Genomic DNA, 26,750 nt, shown 5'->3' with positions numbered 1-26,750 from the left:
AGAAATAGCAACAACAACAACAACAAAAGACAAAAAAAAAAAAAAAAAAAAGTGAAGAATTAATGGGTTATTTCAGTTAATAGGGTATTTGAAGGAGTTTTGTTTCAATTATCTTTCATCAGAGAAATTTAAAGAACCTTTTAGCAAATCTGTTTGAAGCTTTCAGTGTAAGAGTTTTATATTTATAAAATGAAAACAACATTCTCAGGCCATTGGAAAATTGAAGCTATTATTAGATTTGGAATAAAATCACCAGAACCTAGAAATACTGATTTTTTTTTTCCTGAATAACAATGTGATGCTATATTTATGTTCTTTCCTTTTTTTCCTTTGGACATTCTAGAGGGGTGTTTGATGCTTCCCTCAAAATGGCTGGCTTCTATGGATTGTACACCTGGCTGACTCATACTATATTTGGCATCAATATTGTCTTTATACCATCAGGTAACAACTGTATCATAACTTTCACTGTCCTCCTTTTAAGGAATATTAAGCCTTTTCAATAGATTGTCATCTTCCTCAAATTTAAAATACTGAATTTTGCGATCTAATCTAGTCCAGGTTAGGAGCAGAAATATGATTGGTAATGTTTGTTTATTGCTGTATCCCCAGTAGCTAAAACAATACCCAGCTCATAGGAAGCACTGCATAAGTATTTGTTAATTAAACCTACTGTTCTGGGAAGGGGTGAGTGGGAAGTAAGATCCTTCAACTAACAGGGTTATTTTTGTTTTTATAATAATATTTCATTTTTATTAGAAATAAATAAGGTAAAAAATGGATATTCTTATCTGAAATTTAAAAACCAAATTTCTGATGTGGCTTTGGACTCAGTACAAATTTTTTTTTTTTTTTTTTTTTTTTTTTTTTTTTTACTGGCCACACCTATGGCATATGGAAGTTCTTGGGCCAGGGATTGAATCAGAGCTGCAGGTGCAACTTATGCTATAGCTATGGCAACACCAGATCCTTAACCCTCTGCCGAGGGAACTCCTGAACTCAGTACAAATTTTTGACCAGTAAGGCGGTAGTTATATTTTAGGACTCTTTAGTCATCCTTTGGTTCCCTGAGAGAATGGTTCCAGAACCCCCTAAGGATACCAAAATCTGTGAATACTTAAGTCCTTTGGTCCTTTGTATCTGCAGATTCCACATCCAAGGATACAGAGGCCAACTGCATATGTAGTAACTAACCACTGATTCAGAATAATAACTGCAAGACACTGAAATTTTGTTGCCTAAGAACATGGAATTCCTATTGTGGCTCAGCAGGCTAAGAACCCAACATTAGTGTCCCTGAGGTTGTGTGTTCGATCCCTGGCCTCTTTCAGTGGGGTGGGTATCCCATGTTGTTGCGTGGGTCCCAGATGTGGTTCTGATCTGGTGTTGCTATAGCTGGCAGCTGCAGGTCCGATTTGACCCCTGGACCAGGAACTTCCACAGGTGTGGCCATAAAAAGAAAAAAAAGAAAGAACAGATTATGAAGTAGACACACACTTTAGAAAGATTTTTCATTATCCAGTTTTAAGATCTTTCGCCTCATTCAACTAGCAAATTCAGTTAAACTGGGCATATTATTCCCCTAATCTTTGAGTTTGTATTTGTTTAACTTGTTTTGGTGGAAATTTTTAAGTATTTGGAGCTAGTGCTTAGATTCTGCTGTTGTTTTATTGCTTTGATGATGATGTTAAGTTGCTTTTCTTCTTTTAATCCTTTATTAGCTTTAGCGGCAATCCTTGGAGCAGTGCCATTTCTGGGCACATATTGGGCAGCAGTACCTGCAGTTCTAGACCTGTGGCTTACTCAAGGCTTAGGGTGCAAAGCCATCTTACTGTTGGTTTTTCATCTCTTGCCAACATACTTTGTAGATACTGCCATCTATTCTGATATATCAGGGTAAGTATTCCACAGAACTTCCGAGGTTGGTGGTGAATCATATGTAGGAATTTTTGTGGTCTTTTTTTTTTAAAGGGTTTTTTTTTTTGGGCCTGGGGGGAAAGGACAGGTGGTAAGATTTTTCAGTGAAGTGATCTTTCTGATCCCACAGATTTAATCAGAGTTTAACTTATAATTAATATTGTTTGCAAGGTGTGCTATTTTGTCATAAGTATTATTTACAGTATATGAGACCGTGGGTTAAAACAAAAGTTGAAAGAATCCTTAGGTTTAGTGCCATTTAACCTAAGAAAAAAGTATTACTATACGTATAGTAACAAGATAGTAGTCATTTTCAGAATGCCTTTGCTTTTGGAGAAAGACATTATTAAGTTGTATGTCTGAGGATTTCCTCGTAAAATGAAATCTCATCAAGTTTCTATCCAGCAAGCAGTGCTTTCTTACTTAAGATGTCATAATACGGTTCTATGATGGCTACAGATTAAGCTGTAGGCCACCAGGACAGTCCTGTGATGAGTACAGGTTAAATTTAAAGGAGAAGCCAAACTCGAACCATATAATATAATAAACATCTGTCTGTTTTGGTAGGTTTTGATGGCTCTTTTAGAAATCGTATTCAAAAAATACGATTAATGTTGCTTATTAGAACTTAGGATGTGACCAAATATTGAATTTTATCCAGCTGTTCAAATTCAGAATATGGCCTGCTGGAACTATCGTAATAGTTAATATGTGAAATTTTCTTTAAGTGGAACTCATTACAATAAGGGTAGGCAGGATCTAAATTTACAGGAAAAGGACCCTTCAGTTAATTTGAAGTATGGCACCTTGTTTTCTCTGTAGCAAGTTAAAGTAGAAAATAAATGATACAGAACTACTCAAAAGTTCCAGAGTTCTAGAGCAAAAAGAACTCCATAAGCCATCCTTAGGGGACCTTGTATGCCTAAAATTTGAAGATAGAAAGAAAACTTTAGAGTGTGCCTAACATTTAACAATTGAAGTTTAAACAGTAAATAGTAGTTACAGGATTTACAGCTAAGTGTTTTCATTTCTTTAAACTTTGCTGTAACCTTATGTCAAGATTTTTAGCTAGACTTTAAGACTTACATATAGTTTTATCTTAATATTGAAATAACAGCTTATTTAACCAACATCATTAGGAAACTAAAGATTTTACATAAATGGCTTTATTTAATTTTTTAATAAATTAAGCTTATATTTAAAACCTCCCGTACTTTTTTTTTTTAAGCTTTAAGCATTTTCGGTAATTTTTTTCCTCAAAGATATTATTTAGGAAAAATGCTTACTTACACAGCATAACTTGGAAGACTGCCCTAAACTCTTTTTTGGAAGGAGGAAGACAGGTACATTACAAATGTAGTGTATTGGCTTCCTGAAGACTGGCTCACCGTAAGTGGTACTGAATTTTAATACAGTATAGGATATCCTTCCAAGGTACTTAGTTACTTGGTCTTCACGAAATTGTTCTCATCATCCATGTTTAAAAACTAGAAACAGGAGTTCCAGTCGTGGCTCAGTGGTTAACGAATCCAACTAGGAGTCATGAGGTTTCAGGTTCGATCCCTGGCCTCGCTCAGTGGATTAAGGATCTGGCATTGCCATGAGCTGTGGTGTAGGTGGCAGACTCGGCTTGGATCCCAAGTTGCTGTGGCTCTGGTGTAGGACAGTGACTACAGCTCCGATTAGACCCCTAGCCTGGGAATCTCCATATGCTGCAGTAGCAGCCCTAGAAAAGGCAAAAAGACAAAAAAATAAAAACTAGAAACAAGGCATTTTTTATTCCCTCTTATGTCAGGGTGATATGTTAGCATTATCATATGCTGTGCTACTCTAATCTACAGGGCCTATCTCCCTCACTTCACTGTATTGTGCTTTACAGATACTGCATTTTGCTTTGGTTTTTATTTTGTTATTATTATTTTTTAAACAAATTGAAGGTTTGTGACAGCCGTGTGTTGATGCCATTTTTCTAACAGCATTTGCTCAGTTTGTGTCTCTGTCACATTTTGGTAATTCTCAAAACAGTTCAAACTTTTTTATTATATTTGTTATAGTGGTCTATGATCAGTGTTCTTTGATGTTACTATTATAATTGTTCCGGGGTGCTATGAACTACACCCATATAAGATGGCAAATATAATTGATAAATGTTGTGTGTGTTCTGACTGCTCCATCAACCAGCCTTCTCTCTCTCTCTCTCTCCCTCTCCTTGGGTCTCTCTATTCCCTGAGACACAACAGTATTGAAATAAGCCCAGTTAATAACCTTGGAGTGGCATCTAAGTGTTGAAATAAAAGGGAGAGTCCCACATCTCTCATCTTAAATCAAAAGGAAGAAACGATTAAGCTTAATGAAGAAGGCATGTTGAAATCTGAGGTAGGCTTGAAGCTAGGCCTGTTGAGCTAAACAGTTAGCCAAGTTGTGAATGCAAAGGAAAAGTTCTTGAAGGAAGTGAAAAGTACTATATATACCAGCTAACACACCAATGATAAGAAGGCAGAATAGCCTTTTTGCTGATAAGGAGAAGGTTTTGGTGGTGTGGATGGAAGATCAAAGCAACTACAATATTCCCTTAAGCCAAAGCCTATTCCGGAGCAAGACCCCAACTCTTTTCAATCCTTTGAAGGCTGAGAGAGGTGAGGAAACAGCAGAAGAAGTTTGAAGCTAGCAGAGTTTTGTTCATAAGGTTTAAGGGAAAAAGCCATCTCGAGAACGTAAAAGTGCAAGGTGAAGCAGCAAGTGCTGGTGTAGAAGCTGCAGCAAGTTAGCCAGAAGATCTAGCTAGGAAAATAGTGAAAGCGGCTACATTAAATAGGTTTCCAGTGTTGACAAAACAGCCTTTTTGTTTAGGAAAGGCAAGAGGTGCCATCTAGGACTTGCAGTGCCTGGCTTCAAATCTTGAAAGGACAGGTTGATTCAAATTTTAGGGGCTAAGGCAGCTAGTAACTTTAAATTGAAGCCAGTGCTCATTTACTGTTCTAAAATCTTTGGGCTCTTAAGAATTAAGCTAAATACTCTGCCTCTGCTGAAAACCTGGATGACACACATTTGTTTACAGCATGGTTTACTGAATATTTTAAACCCATTCTTGAGACCTACTACTCAGGAAAGAAAAGATTCTTTCAAAATACTGCTGCTCATTGACAGTGTACTTGGTCATCCAAGCTCTCTGATGGAGATGTACAATGATTCCTCTTGTTTTCATGCCTGTAACACAACATCCATTCTGCAGCCCGTGGATTAAGGAGTAATTTTGACTTCGAAGTGTTAGGTAAAAAATACATTTTGTAAGGCCATACCTGCTATAGGTAGTGAATAGGTAGTGATTCTTCTGATGGATCTGGGCAAAACCAATTGAAAACCTTCTGGAAAGGATTTTACCATTCTAGATGCCATTAAGAACTCATGATTCATGGGAAGAGGTCACAATGTCAACTTAAACAGGAGTTTGGAAGAAGTTGATTCCAACCTTCTTGGATCACTCTGAGGGCTTCAAGACTTCAGTGGGGGAGTTCCTGTCGTGGCGCAGTGGTTAACGAATCCGACTAGGAACCATGAGGTTGCGGGTTCGATCCCTGCCCTTGCTCAGTGGGTTAACGATCCGGCATTGCCGTGAGCTGTGGTGTAGGTTGCAGACGTGGCTCGAATCCCGCGTTGCTGTGGCTCTGGTGTAGGCTGGTGGCTACAGCTCCGATTCAACCCCTAGCCTGGGAACCTCCATATGCCGTGGGAGCGGCCCAAGAAATAGCAACAACAACAACAACAACAAAAAAGACAAAAGACAAAAAAAAAAAAAAAAAAAGAAAAAGAAAAAAGACTTCAGTGGTAGAAGTAACTGTAGATGTGGTGGAAAGAACAAGAGAACTAGAATTAGAAGATGTGACTGAATTGCTGCAGTCTCATGATGAAACTTTAATGGATAAGGAGTTGCTTCTTAGGAATGAACAAAAAAAGTAGTGTTTTCTTGCAATGGAATCTACTGGTGAAGATACAGCAAAACATTACTGTTGTCTTTTTTTTTTTTTTATGCCACACCCACAGCATATGAAAGTTCCCAGGCTAGGAGCTGCAGCTGCTGGCCTACACCATAGCTCACAGCAACACCAGATCTTTAACCCACGGAGCAGGACCAGGGATTGAACCTGAGTCCTCATGGATACTAGTCAGGTTCTTAACCTGCTGAGCCACAATGGGAACTCCTGTTGTCTTATTTTAAGAAATTGTTGGAGTTCCTGCTGTGGTGCAGTGGGATCAGTGGGAGCACTGGGACACAGGTTCAATCCCCAGCCCGGCACAGTGGGTTAAGGATCCAGCATTGCCACAGCTTCAGCTTAGGTCACAACTGCAACTTGGATCTGATCCCTGGCCCTTGAACTCCATATGCTGCAGGGCAGCCAAAAAGAAAAAAAAGAAATTTTCACGGGCACCCTAGCCTTCAGCAGCCAGTCACCCTCATCAGTCAGCAGCCATCAACACCAAGATAAGACTCTTCACCAGCAAAAAGATTTTGACTTGCTGAAGGTTCACATGATGGTTTGCATTTTTTACCAATAAAGTATGTTTGAATTAAGTTACATACATGAGAGTTCTCTTTGTGGCTCAGCAGGTTAAGAGCCCAACTAGTATCCAGGAGAATTCGGGTTCAGTCCTTGGCCTTGTTCCGGGACCTGGAGGTTGCCGAATCAGGCATTGGTTAAGGATCTGGTATGGCTGCAAACTGCGACATAGGGTGCAGATGCAGCTTGGATCCTGCATCGCTGTGACTGTTTTGTAGGCCAGCAGCTGCAGCTCCAGTGCGGCCCCTAGCCTAGGAACTTCCATATGCTGTGGGTGCAGCCCTAAAAAGAAAAGAAAAAAAAAAAAAGGAATTAAGGTATATATATATATTTTTTGACATAATGCTTTTACATACTTTAAAGGCTTAACAGTATAGTGTGAACATAATTTTTTTTTGGAGCTCCCAGGCCAGGAATCAGATCTGAGCCACAGCCACAAACTAAACCACAGCTGCAGCAGCGCTGGATCCTTAACTCACTGTGCCTGGCTGAGAATTGAACCCTTGTTCCCGTGCTCCCAAGACACTGCTGATCCTGTTGCACCACAGTGGTAGCTCCTAAACATAAATTTATATACACTGGGAAATCAGAAATATCACTTTATTGTGATATTTGGCTTTATTACAGTGGTCTGGAACTGAACCTGCAGTATCTCTGAGGTATGCCTGTGTCTTATTTCATTCCGGTTATATAAGTGATACTGTGATAAGCAGAAGGGCAATTATGATTCTCCTGTGAAATAAAAATCTTGGGCTTTTTAATAAATACTTTCCTCATAAGACCTTTTATCACTACCTGTGTTAAAATCTGTATTTTAGGGAGTTCTCTTTTGGCATACCAGACTAGGGATCCAGTGTTGTCACTGCAGCAGCTTTGGTCACTGCTGTGGTACAGGTTCAGTCCCTGGCCCAGGAACCTCCATATTCCGTGGCTGCGGCCAAAAGAAAAAAATCTGTATTTTAGGAGGTCATCAGAAGTCTAACTTATGAATCATGGGGATGGCCGTTGTATTGTCGTCATCTTTATTTTAAAAAAGCATAATTAGAATTACGTGCTTAATTGTGCCCACTTAATTATTCTAGATGGAGGTAAACCTACCAGGTAACTTATACAAGCTGTCCTAAACTGCCATTAACCCACTTCAGATAGCCTGGTGATGGGTGCAGAGTACCTGTTAACATTGCTGACTTCACTCCTTCGGTTGCTGGACCTAGAAAATGGCACATGTCACACATGTAGGCAAGAAAGTTCTTAGGTCTTGATGTTATTACAGTTAATATTCAGTTATCCACATTGAGGTGATCTGTAAAGAGCTGACAGTGCAGTCAAAAGGCAGGTGTATTAGAGAATGAACACTAATGTGTTTCTGGTTACTCCGCGGTTTATGTTTGTTAAAAGCCATGAGTAATCTGTGTGCTCTTCATTCCAGAGGTGGCCATCCGTACTTGACAGGTTTGGCAGTGGCTGGAGGAGCATACTACCTGGGCCTGGAAGGAGCCATCATCGGGCCCATACTTCTCTGCATACTTGTGGTCGCTTCCAATATCTATAGTGCCATGCTCCTGAGTCCCACGAATTCAGTGCCCACACCGAACCAGACCCCATGGCCTGCTCAGACTCAGCGGTGAGTTACAGCAGAATGATCAGAAACCTCGTATGAAAGTAAACTAACCTGTCTCTGCATTTTTCACCTGCGTACAGTTATCAGGATACAGAGTGTTTTAGATCCCCTCCTCTGCTAAAGATTGTAGAAGACATTAAGTAAATAGAAATCATTTGTGTGCAGACTTCTGGGTTTCACATACCAGAAATGTTTAAAAACTAAATGGGCCAGAATTGTTAACGTCATAGAAAACCAAACATAAACAAAAGACTGTTTCAGGATATGGTATCCTAGATTGAGGAGACCCAATAGGATTGAAGGAAATAGGACAACCAAATGCAGCACATGAGTCCATGATAAGATCTTGGATTGGGGATGGGAAGAGTCTATAAAGAACATTTTTAGGGGGTTGCTGCCGTGGCTCAGCAGAAACAAATCTGACTAGTATCCATGAGGACGCAGGTTTGATCCCTGGTCTCACCTAGTGGGTTAAGGATCTGGCGTTGCTGTAAGCTGTGGTGTAGGTTGCAGGCTCGGCTCTGATCCTGTGTTGCTGTGGCTGTGGTGTAGGCCGGCAGCCATAGCTCTGATTCAACCCCTAGCCTGGGAACCTTCGTATGTTGCAGGAGCAGCCCATAAAAAAAAAAAAAGGACATTTCTGGAGCAGTTAGAGAAATTGATTATGGACCATGTATGAAATAATATTGTATTGATGTTATATTTCTTAGGTGTGATAATGATACCTTCATTATGTAGGATATCCTTCAGGGATAAGATGTCAAACTGAGATGGAGAAAGTGACAATTGGTAAAACTAGATGGAGGACATATGGCTGTTAATTGTATTACTCTTTCAGTTTTTCTGTAGGATTATTTATGTACTATTGAATTTATACATATTTATTCATAGACTGTATTCCAGTGTGCGAATATACCACAATTTATTTATCCATTGTGGTCTGATGGGCATTTGGGTAGTTTCCAGCTTAGGACTATTACACATCAGGCTGCTGGGAACTTTCTGTACATGTATTTTGGTGAACATGAATACTTCCCTCAGGTGAGCATGTACCAAAAGTGGAATGGCTGGGAATACGTCTGGTTTAACTTTAGCAGATACTTGCAAAACAGTGTTTCTCTGTGGTTGTGCTAGGAATTACGTTTTAACAACAGAAAAGTAAGACAGACTTTTAATGAAAAAATAAGTCTCAGAACACAGGATTTTAACTTTCCAGAGACTATATACTACATTGCTATATACTACTATATTTTCAGTTGGAGAAGAATTTTTTTTTGCATATTCTGGTAATACTATATTTAAAATTCTTTTAAAACACTCTGCTTATTTCACTTAAAGTGTTATATTTTGTCAAGAAAGACATAGCCCTTTAACTCAAAACAAGTAAAGTTTCTGAGTTAGAGCTGGTTGATTAAAGAGCCATTTTAGTTCATTTTAGCACTTATTCGATGGCGGGCAAAATCAATTTCCTGATGGAGAATAAAATGAGAGGTACTTAGAGGTTTTAACAAAGACATCACTATTTGGGGGGTAGTTACACCATGAAATCCTTTTCTGCCTTTGCCTCAAAAAGGCAGGTGGTAAGTTCCTAAGAAGCCAGTGAACTTCCATAGAGGTTTCCATTTCTGGTATTATATATATATTTTTTGGGGAGTGGGGTAGGGTTCTGGTTTATTGAGGTATTATTTGCATAAATAAAATTTACCTTAAAAATTTTACCTTTTTTAGCATGTAGGTATGTATTAGTTTTCTATGATACATAAATAACATTGCCACTTAGTGGCTTAAAACAACATACATTTATTATATTAAAGTCCCTGGATTAGGAGTACAGACAATTCAGCTGGGTCTTCTGCTTAGGGTCTGTCAAGGCTACAGTCAAGTTTTCAGCTCAGGCTTGGGGTTCATCTGTGGATTGGAGTCCTCTTCCGAGCTTGCCTATGGTTGCCAGACTGAGGCTTGTAGCTCCAAGAAGCTGCCCCTTTTCACAGGCAGTTTATAACATGATGTTTGCTTCTTCAAGGCCAGCAGGAGACTTTTTTTTGGTCTTTTTAGGGCCGTGCCAGCAGCATATGGAGGTTCCTAGGTTAAGGGTCAAATCAGAGCTGTAGTCACTGGCCTATGCCACAGCCACAGCAATGCGGGATCTGAGCTGCATCTGTGACCTACACCACAGCTCATGGCAATGCTGAATCCTTAACCCACTTAGCAAGGCCAGGGATCAAACCTGTGTCCTCATGGATGCTAGACAGATTTGTTTACACTGGAACCACGACAGGAACTCCCCAGAAGACTATTTTTTTTAAATTCAGTCTTTGACTACTAAGACCCTTTAATAAAGGACTTGCCTGATTAGACCTGGCCCATCAAAGGTACTCTCCTTTTTATTAAAGTCAGTTGCTTAGGGACCTTAATTACATCTGCAGTATCCCTTCACCTTTACCATATTAACACAACATAATCGCAATGTTAAGTATCAGATTTTTTTGACCATTGGCTAATGTTAAGAGTGAGACACTCAGGGAGTTCTCACAGTGGGGTAGTGGGATCGGCAGCGTCTTGGGAGCATTGGAATTCAGGTTTGATCCCCCAGCCCAGCACAGAGGGTAAAGGATCCAGTGTTGCCACAGCTAGAGCGTAGGTCACAATTGCAGTTTGGATCTGATCCCTGGCTTAGGAGCTCCATGTGCCACGGAGTGGCCAAAAAAAAAGAGACACTCAGGATGTGTGGATTGGTAATTATGTATGTAATCATAATATAATCTATCAGGACCACTGTCTTTTTTTTTTTTTGGCCTTTTTTCTTTTTCTAGGGCTGCTCCCACAGCATATGGAGGTTCCCAAGCTAGGGGTCTAATCAGAGCTGTAGCCACTGGCCTACTCCAGAGCCACAGCAACTCGGGATCTGAGCCACATCTTTGACCTACACCACACCTCACAGCAACGCCGGCTCCTTAACCCACTGAGCAAGGCCAGGGATCAAACCCAAAACCTCATGGTTCCTAGTCGGATTTGTTAACCACTGCGCCACGATGGGAACTCCAAGACCATTGTCTTCATGTCAGTGCTTTTTGGTTTCCCTTTGGGGCTGCTAAATCCCTCAGAAAGACCCTTTAATCTCCTGCCTAGAAGTTGATGGCTTGGCTGCCAGCGTTCTGGGGGCCAGGATTGAGAAGGGGACTGGACAGCATTCAAGATGCAGATATACTTCATCTCCCACTGTCAGTATGCACCTCAGCCCTCATCTCTGCCTTTCTTCTCCTGGTCTGGAGACTCTGTTTTACCTTCTCTAGGGAGGGAAAAAAACTCAAATTTTCTGCCAACAAGGGGCATTTGCTTTGCTGGGTGGAGGTGTTGGAGAGGATGCTGGAGCTGTGGGGTCTTACTGCTTTGCAACCACACTTCAAGCAGCCCTGCAGTATTTAGTCACACCTTCTACCCCACTTGCACAGTTACCTGAGATCACTAATTCCTGAGCCTTAAGAGGAATTTTGCTGAATAACTACTGGCTTGGGAGTCAGCTCTTTAGCTTACGCTGGGTCATAGCAGTTGTCCATCTGCTTTCCTCCTTCTCAAATTTGTTTCTCTTAACCTCTTCTCTTTTTTCTCCTGTGTTTTGTTTTTTTTTTTTCAGGTAGGTTTATGCCTTTAAAAAAAAAAAATACTTTTTCTGGGATTCTGATGGGGTTTTGAGAGGGCCTAAAGGTAATATCTGTTCAGTACATCAATGCTAGTGGAAAGTCTGAATGACCTTTTAAATAGTAATAAACAACCACTGCTGACATTTATTTGGATTTAGTGCGCCAAGCTCTGGGATAAAACTTTACCTGTGTTATCTTATTTTACTTAATCAGTCCACTGCTTTCACATGAGGTTAGAAACAATTGTTTTCCGGGAGTTCCCGTCGTGGCGCAGTAGTTAACCAATCCGACTAGGAACCATGAGGTTGCGGGTTCGGTCCCTGCCCTTGCTCAATGGGTTAACGATCTGGCGTTGCTGTGAGCTGTGGTGTAGGTTGCAGACGCGGCTCGGATCCCGTGTTGCTGTGGCTCTGGCGTAGGCCAGTGGCTACAGCTCCGATTCGACCCCTAGCCTGGGAACCTCCATATGCCGAGGGAGTGGCCCAAAGAAATAGCAAAAAAAAAAGAAAAAAGAAACAATTGTTTTCCATGTTTTATAGATGAAGAAATAAAGGCTCAGAGAGGTTAGCTTGCCTCTAATAACATAGTAATAAGCAGATGAGCTGGTGTTTTTCAACTAAAGGTCTTTTTTTCTGTTTGTTTTTTGTTTGTTTGTTTGCCTTTTCTAGGGCCGCTCCCGCGGCATATGGAGGTTCCCAGGCTAGGGGCTGAATCGGAGCTGCAGCCGCCGGCCTATGCCACAGCCACAGCAACGCTGGATCCGAGCCACGTCTGCGACCTACACCACAGCTCACGGCAACGCCGGCTCCTTAACCCACTGAGCAAGGCCAGGGATCGAACCCGCAACCTCATGGTTCCTAGTCGGATTCGTTAACCACTGAGCCGCAATGGGAACTCCAAGGTCTTTTTTTCTTTAACCAGTCACCCCCACCCCCCACTCCAAGAAAAAACGTTCTTCGTTTCCTACCTTAGTAGATGTTACCCTCCACTTATCTGTGCCAGCGTGTGGTCATCCTTATGACTTCCCATCTCGAGTCACCAGCTTTATCAAGCCCTGTCAGTTAGACCGCAGATCTGTCCTTGCCTCTTTTTCTGCACTGCCAGCCTCCCTAGGCCCTGGACTGCTGCGGGCACCTCAGTCTCCGAGCCAGTCCCTCAGCGTCCACTCTTACTGTCCTCCAGTCCCTGCTCCACACTGCAGGGGACGTGTTCTTTTTAAAGTGGGCTTATCTGATCATGATGGTATTTTACCAAGACTGAGAAATCCGTGGAGTTCCCATCGTGGCGCAGTGGTTAACGAATCCGACTAGGAACCATGAGGTTGCTCAGTGGGTTAACGATCCGGCGTTGCCGTGAGCTGTGGTGTAGGTTGCAGATGCGGCTTGGATCCAGCGTTGCTGTGGCTCTGGCGTAGGCCGGCAGCTACAGCTCCGATTCGACCCCTGGCCTGGGAACCTCCATATGCCGCGGGAGCGGCCCAATAAAGAGCAAAAAGACCAAAAAAAAAAAAAAAAAGACTGAGAAATCCTTGCAAGGCCCTACATGATGTACCTGTGCCTGCCTCACAAATCCTGAAACATTTTCCCCTCGCTGTCTGAGCTGTAGCCACCCTGGCTTTTTGTCAGGTCCCCAGATACACCAGCTCCATTCAGCTGAGTGGCAGTCTCTGTATATGAAAGCTCTGAGAAAGCTGCAAGGAGGAAGTAAGCGTGCATCCCAGGAACTCCGCTGGGAATGCCATTCTCTGTGTTCAAGTTTTCCATTGCCCTCTGTCACTCCTTGATGCACGACTGGAGTGGCTAGCTAGAATGTGGCCCTTTAAGAACTCAGATTTATCTTTTTCTAGGGTAGAGTTAGGATTTTTTGACTTTACGATGGTATGAAAGGGATGCACATTCACTAGAAACTGTACTTGAATTTTGACCTTTTCCTGAGTTAGCAACATGTGGTCTGATACTCTTGTGATGCTGGGCAGCAGCAGCTGCATCTCCTCATCAGCCACGTGATCACGGGGAAACAGCTGTACCCAGAGAACAATTCTGTTTTTCACTTTCAGTACAGTATTCAGAAAGTTACATGAGGTATTCAGTACTTTATTCTAAAACAGGCTTTGTGTTAGATGATTTTGCCCAACTATAGGCTAATATAAGTATTCTGAGTATGTTTAAGGAGGGCTATGCTAAGCCATGATGTTTCGAAGGTTAAGTGTGTTAAATGCTTTTCTGACTTAGATTATTTCAACTTACATTGGGTTTATTGGGATATTATGCCATCGTAAATCAAGGAAGATCTGTGTGTGTGTGAATTAAACTAAGGTTTAACACATCCTGCTTTATAGATCAAGAAGTTAATTTTTCTTTGTCTTTGCAAAATAGGAAGATTTTCTCCAAAAAGGAAAAAAAAAAACAAAGTCACCACTCCTCCAGACCTTTATATTAACCTGAGGGATTTCAGTTGGAATGTACTCATCATTCCAGTTCGGCATAATGAGGGAGAAGAGAACTGGAGTTGGGAAGGGAGCTGTACTCTATTACGCCACTGTTGACTGTTGCTTCTCCTTTGACACTGTCACTTAAAAAATTTCCTAAATCTTTTTATTCCTCTGTATTCCCAATGGTGTTGACCCAATGCTAGGATTTCTTCAACAGCCTCTTCACTGACTGATCCCTGCCTCTAGTCTTAACTTCCTTCCCACCTGTTCTTGATAGTACAACCTCTCTGGTTTTTAAAACCCTCTGCTGCTTAAAATTCCCATGGTGGCTTCCCTGGGCCTCCAAGATACAGTTGAAACGTTAAATTGGCCCTTTAGACTTTTCATGCCTTCTTTCTGTCTACTTCTGCAGACTCATCTCTCTGTGTTGCCTGGCTTGTGTTTTATTTTCTAGCCATATTGAACATGTCTTAGTTTCCTGAAGTTGGAGAAATCTTTTACAGGTTTTGCTGTCTGTAAAGAATACTACCCCCTTTCTAACCAAGTCTAGTATCACAGCCTTTAAAGTATTCTTCTTCAAAGAAGCATTATTGCAACTCTAGATAAGATGTCCCTGCTTTGTATCTCCATAGCATCTTGCACGTCTCCTACTGAAGACATATTATATAAATGTATGTTTAATTGTTTTTCCACTAATTGGTAAGCTTTCTGAAGGTAGGAACTATGTCTAACTTGTTTACAGCTGTGTTACCATTCCTGGCATGGAGTTTGGCACACAGAAAGTGTTGAATGAAAATTTGATGAATTAATAGATTAATGAAACCAAGTGCAGATCAGATTAAAAGATCTTTGCAGTATAACTGTGAGGCTGGTAAAAGAGGACGGGCCATAGTAAACTCCAGCCATAGAACTTTATTTCAGATTTTTAGAAGGGAAGGGATGTACCTAATAATGATGACATGGGCTCAGTCACAGGGTGTGCTGGTGAGGGTCTGGGAAACACACACTCAGCTATACCAAGCCAACTAAAGTACATTAGTTCAAGCTTTTCATTTTTAAGTATCACAATTTACCCTTCTTCTCTCAAAGGCTGGGAGTCAACCACTCTTGAGTCCTTAAATCAGAAAAGATTTAAACATTCACATAAATGGATTTTTTAAAATATCGAAACTTTAGGAGAAGCAGATCCCAAAATGTTTTCAAGGAGCAAAGGATTATAAATGAGAAATCACACCACACAATCCCTGTTGCTTTTAACAGAACTATAAAATGTTAACACCAGTTCTCTGTCCCTCTAGCTACATGTGGTCTCATAATGCATTGCTTATTCCTAAGAAATTCTACCACTGTGGTTCTGAGGAGCTAATAATCCTTATGGATTGGGAAGTAATACTGGATTTAGATAATTTGGGTGGGACATTTACCATTTTTAGAAATACTGTCAATGCAGTGTTTATTCCTTTGTTTCTTCCTAATCCAGAGAGTCACACTTTGATGAGCCTGGGGATTAGTTAGTGCGGTGCCTTTTGATGAAGCTAGAAAGAAATTATTTCTCTGTCTCTGGGTTATAGAGTTTGTTTTCCAGGAGATAGAGATTCATGATTTAAGAGCATTGTTTACTTCTCTAGGGTTTTACACACATACCCCCACCATCACCACTCTAAACATCTAAAGAAGATAGAGTGCTGGGATGGAAAATGCTTAGTAACTGTTTCCATACCTTGCTTCACTTTGTTTTCCTTCTTCTGAGTCCTCCTTGGCCTGGAGACGGAATTGAATAGCAGGTATGAATTTCAAGGTTACAGCTAAGCTTACTTGTCAACAGAAAGCAGTCACCAAGCCAACCACAGTCTTAATCTTATTTCATGCATCTTTGCCCCGAGGCAGAAATTTTCATTCATAATTTAGGGGAATTGAAGAGTTAGAGATTCAGACTTGCAGATATCTTAGAAACTTGAAGAGTTATAAAGGGATGAATTTACAAACCTTTTGGGGGTTGGAAAATGCTTTGTAATATTGAGCAGGTTTTGGTTATTGGCTTTAAAGAATTTCCAGGGCTTCCCAGAATTGAGTGTTTACCTGACATTGGTATTGTCTAAGGCCGCTTGTCACCAGCTTTCCCTGTACACAAATGTGTACACACAAATTTAGGTGAGACTGTGGAAAATATTTATATAAATAAATGGGTCTGTAGATACCTAGAGCAGTGGTTCTGGGAGGAGGGTGTGCATTTGACCCCCTCGGGAATTTCGGCAACGTCCAGAGACATGTTCATCATCACAGCCAATGGGCAGAGGCAGGGGTGCTGCACACGTCTTGTAATGCGCAAAATGGTCAATGGTCCTGTTGTTAAGAAACGCTAATCGGATAGATATAGAGATAGATGGGTATTAATATGTATAAAATGTCTATGCGGCCCTAGGAAAAAAAAAAAAAAGATAAGAAATTCATTCCAATCTTTGAATGAAATATTTTCAACACGGTAGGTTCAGCCATGTCACATACAAACCCTTTCAAAGCCACAGGAACCACAGCCAGGAAGCTTGCTGCTTCCTTAAAGCTGTTCTTTGGATGTAGAGCTGTGTGCTTCAGAGGCATAGAGGCTTAGGGCACCATCCAGTGAAAGAGCCTCGAGCTAACTGAGCATCCTTGAATATAATCTTCTTTCTGTAACATTTTACCTATGCCCCTCCTGACATTAAAAGACTTCCTACATTGTGCTCAAGGGCTAGTCTTTTTTTTTTTTTTTTTTTTTTTTTGCTTTTTAGGGCTGCATTTATGGCACGTGGAAGTTCCTAAGCTAGGGGTCGAGTCAGAGCTGTAGCTCCCAGCCTACACCAAGCCAGGGCAACACGGGATCCAAGCCTCGTCTGCAACCTACACGACAGCTCCACAGCTCATGGCAACACTGTATCCTTAACCCACTGATCAAGGCCAGGGATTGAACCAGCATCCACAAGGATTGTTTCCAATGAGCCACAACGGGAACTCCCCGGCTTGTGTTTTTTTTCTTCTTTTTTGTTTTGTCTTTTTAGGGCCACACCCTTGGCATATGGAAGTTCCCAGGCTAGAAGTTGAATCGGAGTTGTAGCTTCGGGCCTATACCACAGCAACCTGGGATCCGAGCCACGTCTGTGATCTACACTGCAGTTCACAGCAACACTGGATCCTTAAGCCACTGAGTGAGACCAGGGAGCGAACCCATGTCCTCATGGATGCTAGTCAGGTTCATTACTGCTGAGCCACATGGGAACTCCTAAAGGGCTAGCCTTTAATTTACCTCTGCCCCACCTATCTAACCCTCCTAAATGGTAGTATTGTTGTAAAGGAGCAATTCAGCCTCTATCTGAAAGGTTGGTAGTAAACTTATGTTTCATATCTGTATCGTTTAAGATAGGTTTGCCTGTATTATAACTAAAAAACAAACTCAAAAAACCCACCATTAGTAGAACTCAAAATAACAGTGAATTAAACAATCTAGAAGTTTATTTCTCTCACGGGTGAAAGAAGTGTGTTCCACAAACATCCCATGCTGAGCTTCCCCTCATCTTGATGTTCTGCCAGCCTTGGTGTGGGGTCTTTTCCTCTAAGGTGGGTCCTTGAGCTCATGTTCACTGATATACTCTGACCTGGCCATTTGGCTGGCGACAGCCTGGCGGGGTGATATCATCCTAGCTTGGGTGTATAAATTATGTAGCAAAGGCAGACTAGCTACTGCAGTCCTACGGTGGGTACCACATAGATGCAGCATCCACCTCAGGGATTACCTGCCAGTTAGCTACAGCACTTGGTTTGCCTGATGGGGCTCAGGGACGTGCAAGTAAAAGGTCATTTGAGGAGTTCCCTTCGTGGTGCAGTGGTTAACGAATCCAACTAGGAACCATGAGGTTTCGGGTTCGATCCCTGCCCTTGCTCAGTGGGTTAAGGATCCGGCGTTGCCGTGAGCTGTGGTGTAGGTTGCAGACGCGGCTCGGATCACGCGTTGCTGTGGCTCTGGCGTAGGCCGGTGGCTACAGCTCCGATTAGACCCCTAGCCTGGGAACCTCCATATGCCGTGGGAGCGGCCCAAGAAATGCCAAAAAAAAAAAAACAAACAAACAAAAAAACGGTCATTTGATGAAAAGACGTACCCCAGGGAGTTCCCGTCGTGGCGCAGTGGTTAACGAATCCGACTAGGAACCATGAGGTTGCGGGTTCGATCCCTGGCCTTGCTCAGTGGGTTAAGGATCCTGTGTTGCCGTGAGCTGTGGTGTAGATTGCAGACATGGCTAGGATCCGGCGTAGGCCGGTGGCTATGGCTCCAGTTAGACCCCTAGCCTGGGAATCTCCATATGCCGTGGAAGCGGCCCTAGAAAAGGCAAAAAGACAAAAAAAAAAAAAAAGAAAAGACCTACCCCAGTTCTCTTGCCCTGAACCATATCCCTCAGAGCTTGGACATTGATGGATCAGTTTTACTCTTTGGCAATAAAACACTTTATCTAATTAGCATTTAATCTTTGGTCTCTTAGGGTTTTTCTCTTCAACATCCGTATGTCTCTTTTCCAGTCAGCAAGAAGGGGGAAAGATCGAAGATCTCCCTTCTCTTTTTAGGACACTGCCCAGAAGTCTCTCAACACTTCTGCTTGCATCTCATTGGCCGGAACTTAGTTACATGGTCATTAGTTTCAAGAGAGTCTGGAGGAAATAGTCTTTGGAATGAGACAATGAACCCTCCACATACCTGGAGTTCTTGTCACTAAAGGTTGACAGACACTTATCGGACTTTGAAACAATACTCAGTGAAAATACTAAGAAAAAAACAGTAACTATATAATCTCATCAAGGATCTCAAATTATAAAAATAAGCTATTCTTTGGCAGTGACTTATTGATTAGATGCTATTTTTCTTCTCCTCCTTTCTTTCTTCCTTTCCATCTTTTATTCCTTTCTTTCTTTTTGACATATGCCTATGGTTTTATTTTTTTCCTTTTTTTTTTTTTTTTCCAAAGCAAAACTAATCATTCTATCTTTTCTTCTTAAAGGACTTTCCGTGACATTTCTGAAGATCTGAAACCTTCAATAGACTGACTTGGTTTACAACTGCAGTGATTTCTCTAGGAAATTCAACCCTGACTGAGTTCAGCTCAGCTGTGGCCTCCTGTCCTTTCAGCTGTGCCTAGCAGACAGAGCCCAGGAAAAGAAGCAAAAGCCTCCTGGCCTTCCATACAGAATGCCCGGACAAGAGAGGACTTGCTGTGTGGACTGCTTTGCGTTTTCAAGCACAGCTTTAGAGCTCAGAGATGTGGTTTATTCACTCAACTGTTGCTAAGACGGATTGAAAAGTTTCAGTTTATACACTGGTACTATGGCTTGAAATTTTCCCACTTTGAATATCTGTATTATAATATGTATTTATAAAATTTTCTTAAGAGCCCTAAACTACCTGCTATCACGAGTGTATACAGTGTCATTTTCTCCTGTTTTAAGAAACCTGTTCTTAAACTTTTCTACTGACAGTCACTTTTCAATGAAGAGGCTTTGTCTTTTGAGAATGTAGTTGCTTGAGCAGGAACAATGAGTCTTCTACCCTTCTCCTACAATGTTGGTTTTCTCTCCAAGAAAGAGAAAACCTTTAGTGAAAAGGCAGGTGGCTTATTTGAAGTTCAGTTAGCTGTCTCTTGCAGCCATAGGAGACACAGAAAGACTGAAGCCCTTCCTCGCCTTTCGTCTCCCTCCGTCCCCTATGACGCTATTGCCAAATTTCTAAAACTTGTTTGACCACACTGAAACTAAATACTTATTAAGCTGCTAGTAATGGTAACAATATGATAGAACTCTTGTTGTGATTCTTTTTTTTTTCTTTCCAAATGTTTTAAGTAAAAAAATCTCAGGTGCAGCAGTGCTCTGATTTGTTAAATGTATCCCTGTTTGACAATTTGGAATTTGACCAATTAGTTACTTATTAGCAGTAGAATTTTATATCTGTGAAGTATTTTCCCATCCCTTAGCACAGTGCCTTGCACAAAAACTCTAGATGAATGCTTGCTGAATTACATTGTGACTTTTTAAATATCTCAGATATCACAGTAACCAGCATAGTGCTCTACATTTTGCAAAGTCTTTTTGCACATCTTATTTCACAACCACTTCACATCAACTTTTATATAGCTTTATATTATTTTACAGCAGTTGTACACAGATGGGGAAGCTAAGGTTTAGAAAAGTGACCAACTCAAAGTCCTAAAGTTTAGTACAATGTGACCTCAGATCTTTCTGACCCCATCGTCGGCCAACTTGGCTATATGTTTCTTTTAATACTTTACCACTTTTTCCTGTGCTGTGAAATAGAACAAGTGTTCTGTTCTATCAGAGTCTTGTCCTGCGATTAATGACAGGGCTGGGACTAGAACTCAGCTCTTAGCTTTGTGCCCTTTCCACTGTATAAAACAATCATCAGGCTCTTTCTCTGCCCCAAGGGGATGTGGAGGAGAAGAGGTTCTTACGTAACAAAGGTTTCCTTTTTGGAAAACATTTAAAAGTAGAAATCATTTGTTCTAAAACATCTTCTCATTAAGAAGCATAGTTACTGATAATTACCTTCAATTTATTCTGATATACTTAAGAAAAACTCCATCTAGAAAAGAGGCTACCATGAGGTCTTTGTTTATACAGTTGACTACACACAGTTCTCTTTATTCTTACTATGAATCCTTCAACAATTATAATCTGATATTCGATCAAGTGTTAAATTTGGCGCTGAGTAACTCATTCTTTTCTTTAATCATTTGTTCAGTCATTCATTCAGTAAAACACTGCTTGAGAGTTTGCCAAACTCTAGGTTCCATGCCAGGCAACTATACAGGGTGCTATAGGAGATAACTCATAAGAAGGCCTTCTCTCACCTTAAATCTTAGCCAGATCATGTGTACTGCTAAAATGAAAAGTTTTGCATTAAGGAGTTCCTATTGTGGCGCAGTGGAAACGAATCCGACTAGGAACCATGAGGTTGCGGGTTCGATCCCTGGCCTTGCTCAGTGGTTTAAGGATCCGGGGTTGCCCTTAGCTGTGGTAGGCCACAGACATGACTTGGATCCCAAATTGCTGTGGCTGTGGCGTAGCCTGGCAGCTGTAGCTCCAATTCGACCCCTAGCCTGGAAACCTCCATATGCCACAGGTGTGGCCCTGAAAAGCCAAAAAAAAAAAAAAAAAAAAAAAAAAATTTTAACAGTAAAAGTCTTAAAGAAATCAAGCTTGTTTTTATTAATGGTATACTATTAAGTTTACAGCTTTGATTAGCACATTTAAAAGATGCAAATATTATGCACAGTGAATTAGTGTGCATAATCAAATTATGTTCCTCCAAAGTGCTTTTAGCTGTATAAAGCGATTTGCAAAAATATAAACTTGAGCTGATGCATAGCTGTTGCTGGTCATAATTATTAGCATGAATACCAGGTTCTTAGACTGGGAGGTGGGGGTGGGGGTGGTCTCTGATTCCTAAGAGAATAGTTGAGAGCTGCCAAAATTATCAGTGATGTTTTATCACCCTGAAATATCAGGAGCAGAGCTACCCCACAGTACTGCCCAGTCCAGATCAGGAAACCTGAACTGCCCCAGTACTCCAGCAACACCCTAAGGACTCAAAGGTCGACCTGTTGGAGGAGGTCTTCCTGGAACCCTCAAACACGAGAGAAACGTGCCTCCTCAGATACAGTAAGGAGGTTTTACAGATTGTCACAGGGTGTAGAGGTCAGATGGTATGAAAAGGTAGGAGTCTCGAGCTCAAATCTCAAAGATGATTCTCAGAATTTAACCCAGAAAGAGAAAGTTTCCTTAGGAACAGGTAATGCACTGATGAAGCAGAAGTAGCTTCAGTAAAAACTGAGTACAGAAATCCTGTCCCAATGTCCTGCATTTTAGAGCTTTATTAAAGATCAGTTGGAAGGTCCCCTTTACTGTTCAGTTGTAAACTGAATGGAGGAGTGGGAGGAGGGGATAAAAAAAAAAACTCCCCACACTCTGTGCTCCTCTCCTTTCTCAGAACAAGGCATGGGATTTTCAGTACAAATTCCATGTAAGTCCAGCTTCAGTTCCAAAATTCCTGTCACACTCTCTTTCTGGAAGTGATCTCTGCCAGGCTGCCTTAGATACCAGTTTTATTTATTTTTAAATTTGCAAGGATTCCTTACACCCATTTCCATTAGAGGTGGTTAGCTGGCAGAGTTTTCCCTTGACTTCTGAGACTGCTACAGATCAACTCTCGATACCCAAGAAGTGTTATTTAAACAAACTCAGTATTTAGAGACAGCAGTTTATTCCAGTTAAAGGACCCACAGATGAGGTTCTCTGGCTAACAACCTTGGTCTTTTTTTTTTTTTTTTTTTTTTGCCTTTTCTAGGGCCACTTCCCACGGCATATGGAGGTTCCCAGGCTAGGGGTCAAATCGGAGCTATAGCCTCCGGCCTACCCCATAGCCACAGCAATGCGGGATCCTAGCTGCATCTGCAATCTATGCCACAGCTCATGACAACGCCGGATCCTTAACCCACTGAGCAAGGCCAGGGATTGAACCCACAACCTCATGGTTCCTAGTCGGATTCGTTAACCACTGAGCCACGACGGGAACTCCCTAGCCTTGGTCTTAACAAGAACCTTTTGTGACCCATCAGGACTTCCCAGTACCCCTCCTTCCCACTTGGTTGTATTTAGCACTTCAGGATGTATCACTGCTGACCAAGAGATGTTCAGGTTGACCATGTGGAGTTAGATGAGAGCATAATAATTTTAAGTAAGCTATCCAGAGCTTTCCAACTTCAAGGTTTATAGCAAAACCCCTGCAGTCTCCTCTTAAGTGTCTTCCAAGACCCTTACACAAGCATTACAGTAGGCATTTCACAGTAGAAATAGCCTCTGGCAGCATACTTCCAAATGTTAGTTCCAGCCAAGAACAAGTATTTTCTTGCTTTTATTAATTCCTTGTCTTTACACATTTTGCCATCAAAACATATTCATTCACTTGTTGAGGGCCTGCAAGAAATATTCTTGCTATCTGAAACCACTTAGGGCTTTTTGATAGTTTAAAAGGAATCAAGAGAATTATAAATCAAGATGGTCTCTCTGCCCCTTGGAGTCAAAGGAATTCTGTGCTAGAATGGGCCTTATGTAATTTAGATGATCTTGTCTTCTAGAGAAGGAAACAACAGTTCAGAGTAGAATAAAAAATAATATAATAAAAAGAATAATATAAAAAGAATAATAATTCTTTTTTCTCAGTCCATTATTCTGCCTTCTCTTCCCTTTCCCTCATAGTTGAGTAGGTTTTAGGAAAATGTGTTCCTTAGAGCAGTAGTAGTTCCAAGAGATGTTATTAGATGTTATAAGAGAACAGAAATGTGTAGGAGGTGGGGGGAGGGGACTCCATGGTCAGTTAAAATTGAGGAATGCTGAGTGTGTATCCTTTCTGCACGACTTTCAAGAGTTTTTAATGTGCTGTTATATATTGTGAATTTTTAAGAGAGGACAAAGACTGTTTACAAGACTTACTTGACCTTAAACTGAGCCCACATCCTCCTTTTCTCAGAGCATCTCAGAGGACTCCAGGTCCTTTGGGAAACAGGTCTCGAAAGTTTACAGCTCTTTTAGAAGACACCCCTAGTGGAAATTCTGAATGGCAAATCTACCATGTAAACGTTAATACATCTCAGAGTTTAGTGAGATACCAGAAAGAAAACATATTCGCCATTCAGAGCTATACATTAAGTATAGAGATTCTTTTCCACCTATGGTGTGTAAAATCAGTATTTGTGTCTTAATTTTGAAAATTTTTTAAAGATCAGTTAGTGTGCAAATACAGCGGTGATGTACTGACACTGCATTTTAATGATGCTTTTGTATGGCACTTTATAGTTTGCAGGCTGCTTTCATAACAACCCTGTGAGACAGGCAGGTGTCAAATATTACCAGATGAAGCACGGGGAGGCTCAGAAAGGTTTTTAATGTGATTCTTTTCCCCTTAAGTTTATACCACAAAATTATGGAGCCAGAATTCAGTTGCAGAAATTCTGATTCCAAGACCAGAGGTCTCCTACTCCATACCTGGGTTCTCCTGTTTAATTCTAGCTTTATATTTTACTACGAAAGGTATGGAAGCAAATCTTAAACATCATTTTGGCTTACTATCAAAAACTGTTTTTAGAGTCCCCGTTGTGGTGCAGTGGATACGAATCCAACTAGTATCCATGAGGACTCAGGTTCAACCTCTGGCCTCGCTCAGTGGGTTAAGGATCCGGTGTTGCCATGAGCTGTGATATAGGTCACAGACACAGCTTGGATCCCCCATCACTGTGGCTGTGGTGTAGGCCTGAGGCTGCAGCTCCAATTCGACCCCTGGCCTGGGAACCTCCATATGCTGTGGATGCAGCCCTGAAAAGCAAAAAAAAAAAAAAAAAAAAAAAAAACAAAAACCAAACAGTTTTCACGGCAGTGACCCAGAAGGTGTAACTCTGATTGTAATTATCCCAAAGAAAATCCTTCTTTATCCTTTGCAGTGCCACTTGACTAGGTGATTGGAGTGTATATCAAATACCATTTGATTTTGAAATTGAGATTGGATGTATAATTGTTATTGCTTATGTTACTTGTGGCAAATATATCATCTCTGCATCCCCAGGCAAAGTAGAGATGGTTTGAAAGTAAAAAAAGATTACTCAAATATAACAATACATCTTTATTCTCACAAATGCTGTTTTTTAGCTTTAACTTGCTTTAACAACTTGATGTAACATCTTTGTAAATGTAAAATATTTATATTTTGAAATAAAATTACTAGTGTCGAGCAAATCAGGTGGCAAATTTAGTCTCATTTCTGTTGAGATATTTGATCTTTTGGGATGTCAAAATTTCACAAATGCATCCACCTGCCTCTTAGGCCCTGTATCTTGCCTACACTGAGTTTTTATAAAATATGGACAACTTACCTAAGGGAAGATGTGTGTGGAGTGGGTGCTGGGCACCTTAAAAAGATGAAAGGGTCCATGGCTGAGGCTGGAACCCTCAGTGCACAGGGGAACATGGCTTGTGATAGGCAAGAAAGTGATGAGGTGGTGGCTGGGGAATGAGAAGAGGATGAAGTTAGATAAGGAATGGCATATTTTCATGAAGAAAGCAAACCTAAGGTATGGTTATCTTCAATAGCAAAGATAATCTATACAGCACTGACAGATGGAGCTGAACCCCACACAGAGGCATTTTGAAGCACCTCTTGGTAGTGCTTGGGAAAGAGCTTTCTGACACCTTGAGTTGGTGTAGTATTCGGCTCATCAGTCTGACATTCTGATTGGAGAAAGTGATCCTTGCAAAGATGTAAGGGCTGGACTAGCCAGCTTCAGATTCAGGTTCTTTTCTAGTCTGATAATTTCTTAGTTGTAAGTATGCTAGCTCACAAAGTATTTCTTTGGCCTCTCAGTCTATTGCTTAAGCCTAGGAACTCTTCACTGTCCTTCAGACAGCCCCTCCAGGGTTTGCTCCTGGAATGTTTAGGGTAAGAGGTGTCCAGCCCTCCTTACCGTCTCCATCACACCGGCTCCTTGATTCTTAGCCTTGCCCCTGAGTGTGAATTTAGTCAGAAATACACACTAAAGATCTTCTCAGTCAGTGAACAGCTTTTAAGAAACTGCTCTGTGCTAGGTACTAGGGGAAAAGTAATTTTGAAAAGGAGTTTTAGGAGTTCCCAGCGTGGCACAGTGGGTTAGGAATCCCAACTGCAATGGCTTAGGACACTGGGAAGGTGCGAATTTGATCCCCCGTCTCGCTCAGTGGGTTACTGTAGCTGCGTGTAGGTCGCAGCTGTCTCTGATTGAATGAACATCTGGCTCAGGAACTTGCACAGGCCAAAAAGGTAGCCATTAAAAATAAATAAATAAATAAATCCCTGGTCCAGGAACTTCCACATGCCACCAGCGCGGCCAAATAATAATAATAGTGTTGAGTAATAGGTGAAGCTTTTTTATATGTTCTAATTAATCTCCTTTTGAAGAATAATTCTGGATAGTATCCTGAAGATACCCAGATACACTGTTTTCTTGCCAAGTACCCCGATACTCCTTAAACAGTGCATTGTCCAATGTTTCATCTTCAGCCCAAATTGTGAGATAGGGTTAGGAAAAGCAGGGTGAAGAGGGAAAGGGGACCTTCCCAAACGAGACTATTACCTGTAGAGTTCCTGTCCTAGGGTAAAATTCCTCCCTACAGACTTGACTCTGGTGTTGATTTACCAGTAAGTTTCAATTCCAGCTCGGCTTCCAGGAATCATCAGGAATTCAGAGTTAAAACCAGTTACTTACCAGGAGGACTAGAAGCTTTGCTGGGTATGGCTGTCCTTGCCCTGTAAGAAGTCACATGGTCGTGGGAGGCACTCAGGTATCTTGTTTCTCTGTTGCGGACAGGAGAGACGTGTGCTGAACCCACTGAAGAGTCTTCTGAGAAAGAATGGGGAATGGGGACCGAAACGACCCGGCCGGGGTTAGGGGGCGGGGCTGCAGGGCGGACCCCACACTGGAGAGCGTGGAGGCGGGGAATGGGCGGCCCGCTCTGGGGGCGGGGCCTGA

General features: G+C 41.4%; 1 protein-coding gene and 1 long non-coding RNA gene across 3 annotated transcripts in view; one reads left to right on the top strand and one right to left on the bottom strand.

Moving 5' to 3' along the window:
• Window positions 1-24,837, top strand: part of TMEM245 (transmembrane protein 245) — a 101,464-nt gene extending 76,627 nt beyond the window's left edge. For both annotated transcript variants that reach the window (XM_021067267.1, XM_005660320.3), the window contains 4 exons: window positions 344-444; window positions 1,722-1,896; window positions 7,903-8,097; window positions 19,188-24,837. In XM_021067267.1, the coding sequence (XP_020922926.1) occupies window positions 344-444; window positions 1,722-1,896; window positions 7,903-8,097; window positions 19,188-19,233 (517 nt within the window). In that variant the 3' untranslated portion in view covers window positions 19,234-24,837. The remainder of the gene's footprint in view (window positions 1-343; window positions 445-1,721; window positions 1,897-7,902; window positions 8,098-19,187) is intronic.
• Window positions 10,038-26,676, bottom strand: LOC102166967. Its single transcript, XR_002337204.1, has 5 exons — window positions 26,487-26,676; window positions 25,122-25,251; window positions 16,365-16,525; window positions 15,887-15,927; window positions 10,038-10,176 (listed from the first exon to the last, which is right to left on the bottom strand). It is a non-coding gene; the product is annotated as an uncharacterized LOC102166967 (long non-coding RNA).

Source organism: Sus scrofa, chromosome 1 (assembly GCF_000003025.6).
Source record: "Sus scrofa isolate TJ Tabasco breed Duroc chromosome 1, Sscrofa11.1, whole genome shotgun sequence".
NCBI classification, from domain to species: domain Eukaryota; kingdom Metazoa; phylum Chordata; class Mammalia; order Artiodactyla; family Suidae; genus Sus; species Sus scrofa.
This window is presented reverse-complemented; position numbering and strand designations above follow the sequence as displayed.